This window comes from Silene latifolia, chromosome Y, assembly GCF_048544455.1.
Source record: "Silene latifolia isolate original U9 population chromosome Y, ASM4854445v1, whole genome shotgun sequence".
Classification (NCBI taxonomy): Eukaryota; Viridiplantae; Streptophyta; class Magnoliopsida; order Caryophyllales; family Caryophyllaceae; genus Silene; species Silene latifolia.
The window spans coordinates 10,090,415-10,098,330 of record NC_133538.1 but is presented as its reverse complement, the minus strand read 5'-3'; the positions used below and the strand labels follow the sequence as shown (position 1 = coordinate 10,098,330).

General features: G+C 38.0%; 1 protein-coding gene across 1 annotated transcript; it reads left to right on the top strand.

Annotated features, from left to right (window-relative positions):
* The first annotated feature begins 6,211 nt into the window (after positions 1-6,211).
* On the top strand, positions 6,212-7,402 carry LOC141627575 (plasma membrane ATPase 1-like). The gene is made up of 5 exons (XM_074440813.1): positions 6,212-6,286; positions 6,369-6,533; positions 6,650-6,709; positions 7,150-7,251; positions 7,355-7,402. Exons 1-5 carry the CDS (start codon positions 6,212-6,214, stop codon positions 7,400-7,402), a joined length of 450 nt encoding a protein of 149 aa, XP_074296914.1.
* The last annotated feature ends 514 nt before the right edge of the window (positions 7,403-7,916 follow it).

Below are 7,916 nucleotides of genomic sequence, written 5' to 3'. Positions count from 1 at the left end.
CTAGGTAGTGTTTGCCAAAAAACTCTATTGAAATTGAAAATATAAGTGAAATCCTACACCTTTATAAAAAGTGTGAGCAAGTAGTTACTATTCATCAATGAATAGTAAATCTTGGGATGAATAGTGAAATGTGCTTGAATTCGGGTTTGCATTTGTTTCTAGGTGGGTCGGGGTTGCCTTTGGGCTTTATTAACAGTGTCTAAACCTATCTCATCCTTTTAAATGAGGGAGATAAGTTAAAGCCGCCGGCTATCAAACCACCTCGAAAGAGTTGGACTTGAATGTCCAATAGAAGCCATGAAGTCAGCAACTTTGTTGGCTTCACGAAAGCAATGTTTAATTATCACTTCATCGAAAAAATGAAGGTCTAATTTCACATCCTTGATAATACTAGAAATTTCCCAAGGAATCTGTCAAGTACCTCGAATCGAGTTAATAACACATAAATTATCACCCTCCACAATTAACTTTGAAATTCCTAAGTATTTAGCTGCTAAAATGCCTTCTTTTAAAGCGAGAGCTTCTGCAACGAGGATACTATTGGACCCGCACTCTTTTGCTCCCAACAAAACGACTTTACCATTGTAATCTCTTATAGAATATCCTAAAGCAGCTCTATTATCTTCTATTCTCGATCTGTCAAAATTTAGCTTTAGGAAACCGTTTCCAGTTTTTTTCCCACCAAATTTTGTTTCTAGCTGACTCTTCTACCTCGGGCTTGTTGAGATCCTTAAATCTAGTCACATTCCAAGCCTTAGTGCTATTATTACATAAAATAATAAGCTTGCTAATACGTAAATTACCATTATTAAAGATAATATCATTTCTATGAAACCATGCATTCCACCAAATAAAAATAATCTTAGTGAAATCATCTTTTGGAATTAAATCTTTAAGAAAATTAAGTTTTGTTAGAAAACTTTGGCTTGTAATATTACCATAATTTGACAAAAACTCGTTGAAACTAATAATGTTCAGGTCTTGGATGACAGACCCAATCAAGGGACACTCGTAAAAGAAATGATCTTTGTTTTCAATAGGATTGTTGCACATAACACAATGAGGTGGGACATCAATATGACTCTTAAGAAGTCTACTTTTCGTTGGGAGGCCGTCAACACAGGCTTTCCAAAGGAAAAATTTCAATTTTGGAGGAATAATCAATTTCCAAATCCACTGAAATTCGCATTTGTCAAGAGCTTGATCGAATAAACCTTGCGCTAACCAAGTTGCTGTTTTGGTAGAGAAAATTCCATCTACGGACAACCCCCAAATGAGGGTATCTGGAATATCATTATGTGGCAGTGGAATGTTAATAATCTGATTAACAATATCGTTATCCACTAAAATGGATAATTTACACACATCCCATTGTTTGTCTGAGGTTATCAAATCTTTAACCAAAAGATTAGGATCACGGTTACTATCATCATCAACCATGCTGCTTGTAAGTGGGTTTGAAAAAACCCAATTATCAGACCAAAACTTAATGTTGCTACCATTACCTACCTGCCATCTTAGCCCTTTTCTAAAGAGATTTCGCAGACTCATAAGCTTATGCCATTGCCAAGAAGATATTGAGTTTGGCTTATGGTAAAAAAGTGAACAATTTCTCAAGTAATTTTTTTAGTTATCACTTTGACCCATATATTTTCCTTATCCATTTCATTTGGAGAGCTTTGTTAGCTACTTCAGACGCTTTAGTTGTAGTTGCCTTTGCTCCATCCTTCACCTTTTATTCATCCTCAGCCATTCGTTTCTCCTCCTTCCTACTATCTTCCCCTTTATTCTCTCTATTATTTCCGATCATGATTGGCCTTTTCCTGGTTGAATCTTGGGATTTTTGTTAGCTACTCTCTCAATTATTTCTTCTTATCACTCATTTTACTTATTTATTTTAATCATGTTCCAATTGAATCTTATATATGGGATGTTGACGACGAAGAACATCGAGCTCAAGTTCAGCTTTCAGTATCGATTAGGTATTTTTCCCCTTTCTACTTCAACAATCTCTACAGTAAGTACTCCTTCAATTTTTTATATTTTTTATTTATTTCATCATTTCTATAATGTTTACAATTTACTACTACAAATTAGTTGTTTACTTGTGAAAAATGGTTAATTAATCAATTTTTGTAATTAGGTTTGTCATATTTTGTTCGTAGGCAGTCTTGTTAAGAAAAAAGTTGATCCAAAAGCTACACAATTACTGATGGATAACTAGTAAAGTTTCAATCTTTTATCGTATTGATGTTGTATATGTTATTGTTCTTTTTTTATTATTATTGTAGGTTGATGCTGCTCCTGTTGTTGTTATCCTACCTCGGAAAAAAAAAGGTAACATTGAATCATTGTTACTGTTTTTTGTTATGTTGTTTTAATCTAATTTGATTTACTTTGTTTTAGTAATAGAGTATAGTGAATCAACTAAGAAACAGAACAAGGAAAATATAGTGACTAACATTTGGTAACTTTTACCCCTGCAAATTTTATGTGAAAGCAGATCTGTTGTTTTGCTAATACAACAACAACAACAACAATAACAACAACAACAACAACAACAACAACAACAACAACAACAACAACAACAACAACAACAACAACAACAACAACAACAACAACAACAACAACAACAACAACAACAACATCAGAGCCTTAATCCCAAAATGATTTGGGGTCGGCTGACATGAATCATCCTTTCGAACCGTCCATGGGTTAACGCACGCCTCAAAGTGCGACTAAAAAAAGGGGAAGATGAAAAACAAAAAGGAAGAACGAAAATGTAATGGAAAGTCAAGGTAAACTTAGGGGTTTCAAAATCGAATTCCGGTTTTCTTTTATAAAAACTTAAAATTTAAATCGAGAGAAAAGATTAAAACGATTTTTAAAAACCGAAATAGAAATAGGGATCCGGAATGAACCAGGTAAAATCTATAAGAAAGTAGTTGGTAAAAAAGTGTAATAAAGGAGAGAAGAATAAATAATTTAATTTCTTTAAATTAAATAAAAAAACATTAAATATGTCAAAAAACATCAAATACTAAAAATCCACATGTATCCTTTCCCTCCATTGTGCCCTCTCCATCACCATACTCTCCTCAAGCCCCAGAACTCTCATATCGTGCTCTATCACTCTCAACCATGTCTGTCTCGTTCTTCCTCTACCTCTAGGGACCTTTTTTGTTCTCCAAGTCTCCAGCCTCCTAACTGGTGCGTCCATAGGTCTCCTTTTCACATGGCCAAACCATCTTAGTCGGTTTTCCATCATCTTGTCATCTATTGGCGCCACTTTTACCTTTTCCCTAATCACCTCATTTCTTAACCTATCTTTCCTTGTATATCCGCACATCCACCTCAACATGTGCATCTCCGCCACACTCATCTTTTGAATGTGACAATGCTTCACGGCCCAACACTCAGAGCCGTAAAGTAAGGCAGGCCTATTTGTCGTGCGATAAAATTTTCCCTTTAATCTTTGGGGAATATCTTTATCGCATAGAAATCCTGAAGCACTCTTCCATTTCAACCATCCCGCTTTCATTCTGTGAGCCACATCTCCGTCTAACTCCCCATCTTTTTGAATAATAGATCCTAGATATCTGAAGAAATCTGAACCCTCAACAACATTTCCATCGAAAATAATACTCCCCGCCTTTGTCGATCTCAACCCCGCCACCTTAGTGAACTGACACCTCAAATACTCAGTCTTACTCCTACTCAGCCTGAACCCACGAGTCTCTAAAGTCTGCCTCCAGAATTCCAACTTTCTCTCCACCCCCTCTTTTGTCTCACCAATCAATACAATATCATTAGCAAACATCATACGCCAAGGGATGTCGTCCTGGATATCTCTTGTCAACTCATCCATAACTATAGCAAAGAGAAAAAGGACTAAGTGCGGAACCTTGATGCACCCCGATGGTAATAAAAAATTCTTTCGTTCTCCCAACATTAGTGCGAACACTTGCACTAGCCCCCTCATACATGTCCTTTATGAGGTCAATATATTTTCGCGACACACCCTTTCTCGCCAAAACCCACCAAAGTACTTCTCTTGGTACCCTATCATATGCCTTTTCCAAGTCAATAAAAACTATATGTAAGTCCTTCTTCTTGTCCCGATGGTATTCCGTGAACTGTCTCATGATAAAAATCGCATCCATAGTCGATCTTCCGGGCATAAATCCAAATTGGTTATCCAAGATGTCTACACATCTCCTAAGACTTTGCTCGATTACCCGCTCCCATAACTTCATCGTATGACTCATAAGTTTAATTCCCCGATAATTGGAACACTCTTGAACATCACCTTTGTTCTTGTACAAAGGGACAAGAGTGCTTCTCCTCCAAGCCGATGACATCTTGTTGCTCCTCCAAATCTTGTTGAAGAGCATGGTTACCTATTCGATCACTTTCTCCCCGAAGCACCTCCAAACTTCTATGGGTATACCATCTGGTCCCTCTGCTTTCTTTGACCCCATCTTCCTTAACGCCTTTCTAACTTCACTCTTTTGTATTCTACGCACAAATTCTTGATTAACCATGCTTGGTGTTACCTCTACATCCCCAATACCTTGTTCCTAGTGTCCATTGAATAAATTATCAAAGTAAGAACTCCATCCAGCCTTTATTTCGTTATCCTGAACCAGAACCTTGTCGTCCATATCTTTCACACACCTTACTCTCCCAATATCTCTCGTCTTTCGGGCTCTTATGCGAGCCAGTTTATAGATATCCTTTTCTCCTTCTCTCGTGTCCAACCTGGCATACACTTCTTGGTTAACTTTTGCCCTCACATCCCATAACACCTTTTTAGCGGCCCGTCTAGCCTCCTTGCACTTTTCAAAGTTCTCATCACTCATGCATTTCCCCAGAACCTTACAACATTCACGTTTAGTCTTTATCGCTTGTCTCACGACATCGTTCCACCAAGATGTGTCCTTACTTGATGGTCTATTCCCTTTATATTTCCCTAACACCTCCCTCGCCAAATCCTTTACAACATGCTCCAATTTATCCCACGTTGCATCAATATCTTTCTCCTCGCAATCTGACCAAATATCGCTACTTCCAACCTTATCCAAAAACGCTTGTTGGTTTCCCCCTTGTAGCTTCCACCACTTAATCCGTGCCTCACCGATTATCTTTCTCTTCCTCAAGTCTCTCTTACCCCGAAAATCAAGAACCACTAGTCTATGTTGTGTTGCGGCACTTTCCCCGAGTATGACCTTGCAATCGGTGTACTCTTTCCTCCGCACATTCCTTACCAAAAGGAAGTCAATTTGACTAGCATTACCTCCACTTCTATAAGTCACCAAATGAGAATGTCTTTTCTCGAACCAAGTGTTCATTACACCCAAGTCATATGCCAAAGCAAAATCTAATATGTCACTTCCTGCTTCATTTCTCTCCCCGAACCCAAAACCCCCATGAATGTTCTCGAAGCCAACTCGACTAGTACCCACATGCCCATTGAGGTCACCACCAATGATCAATTTCTCTCCAATAGGGACTCGTTCTACAACCTCTTCCAAATATTCCTGTAAGGCTCGTTTAAAATAAGCATCCAAACCTACTTGAGGTGCGTAAGCACTTGCCGATCACCACCTCATCCCCGACTACCAGTTTAATGCTCATAATCCTATCACTCTTTCTCGATACTTCTACCACATCATCAATGTAATGTTTATCAATGACAATACCCACTCCATTACAACTTTTGTCTTTACCCGTGTACCAAAGCTTATAACCCCAAGGCGCTATCACCCTTGCTTTATCTCCGACCCACTTTGTCTCTTGTAGACACATTATATGCACTCTTCTCCTTTTCATAACCTCCCCTACCTCAGCTAATCTCCCTGTCAAAGAGCCAACATTCCAAGTACCAAAACGTAACCTACTACCCTTCCTAAAGTCATGTCCTGATTTATTTTCCTGCTCTTGACCATGCTTCCTAGATCCAAACCTATTTGACACCACACCCATACTTCGAGGTGGTGCGCCGCTTTTGGGCGACGACCTAAAAACCCTTGTATATTTTTCATTACACCCGGGTCTAGAAGATGTAGCGCACCCTTGCCTATTTGACACCACCCCTAGAAGTTGTTTTTCTAATGACACAATTAAAATTCTGAGTGAAGCAAGCTCCCTATACACCAAAAAGGCAAGGCATAAAATCCGTAAATCCTTTCATTTTTTAGAATATGATTAGATGGGTTCATATATTGCTGATGTCCTAAAAGCGGATGCTCGTCTTGTGAAGGGAGATCCTTTGAAAATTGACCAGGTAGGTTAATTACTACTATGAAATACTCATGTCATGACATTCTAAAGATGTCTTTAGTTTACTGAAGTTGTAACGTCTGCAGTCTACATTGACAATGGAGTCTCCCCCAGTCACAAAAGGCCCTAACAATAGTGTTTACTCGGGCTGTACTTGCAAACAAGGAGACATTGAAGCTATCGCCAGTGCAATTAGAGTCCACACTTTTTTTTTTGGAAAAACTGCTGACCTTGTTGACTCAACCAACCAAGTTGGTTAGTTCCAAAAGGTAATGAATTTAAACTCATAAGTTGGCTACTTCTCTGGAATCCTGGATCCCCATTGTATTCATTTTGAAATGTTTTGTTTCTATGCAAGACTTAACAGCTATCAGGAATTCTGTATATGTTCTATAGCTATTGGGATGTTGGAATAAATCATTGTCATGTACACTATACAACGACGTGGATATCGTCCTGAAATTGACAATTTGCTCGTCCTTCTCATTGATGGAATTCCTATTGCCATGCCCACTGTCCTGTCAATTACCATGGCTATTGGTTTCCGTAGACTCGCTCAGCAGATTATTTTTTTTTCTCTTAGCTCCAATGATATTAAGATGCTCAGTGAGTCTTGTATACATCCTTCTCGTACTGAGTCATACTACCCTTGCCTATTTATATTCATTTTTCCAAATTCCCCTTGTATTTTGAAAACATATACAATAAAATGGTAGGCAGAAAGTATGTGAGACTAACCTGAATCCCTTTTGTATTCCTTATTTAATTATAGGGATAGAGTTGTTCCTACAGATAAGACCGTTTCATATGAGGTTGTGAGTAAGGTCTTTGATGTTGAGGTCTAAAGCCATTTATAATTGTCGTTAGGGAGCTATCATCAAAAGAATGACAAATATAGAGGAAATGGTTGGTATGGATGTGCTTTGTAGTGACAAAACTAGAACTTTTAACGCTGAACAAGCTCATAGTGTACAAAAAATCGATTGAAGTAAGTTGTTTGACCTCTATCTATCTCACTTGGATAACGCTATTATGAATCATTCTATTAAACTGTAAACAAACTCACTTGCAGGTCTCGAAAGGCGTAGATGCCGATACTGTTGTTTTAATGGCAGCTTGAGCATCCCGAAAAGAAAACCAATATGCAATAGATGCAGGCATGCAACCATAGTTAACATGTTAGCTGACCCTAAGGAGTAAGGAGGTTGGCTATTTGGTGTTTTTTTTTAACAGTGTACTTTTTCTTATTGGCTTGACTCGAGTTATTTGTCTTCACATTTTATAGGCTCATGCTAGAGTTCGAGAGATACACTTTTTGCCATTTAATCCAACTGACAAAAGGCCGGCATTAACTTACTTTGTCAACAATGGTAAAATGCATTGTGTTCATAAAGGTGCTCCGGAACAGGTATGTTGTAGATCTTATTCTCCCTCCATCGAATTTATTGTCATTATTTGACTTTGAGGGTCAGTCGACATTGACCAACCGATAAATTCTCACAGTATAGAGTAGTTACAACTTTTTTAATGATGAGATGGGAGAAGATGAATGTTCCCTTTCATTGTTTAAGATTTGCTTTGAATCCTCGTTTCTATGATGCTATTTATCTTCTATCCACTACTCCAGGAGGTGT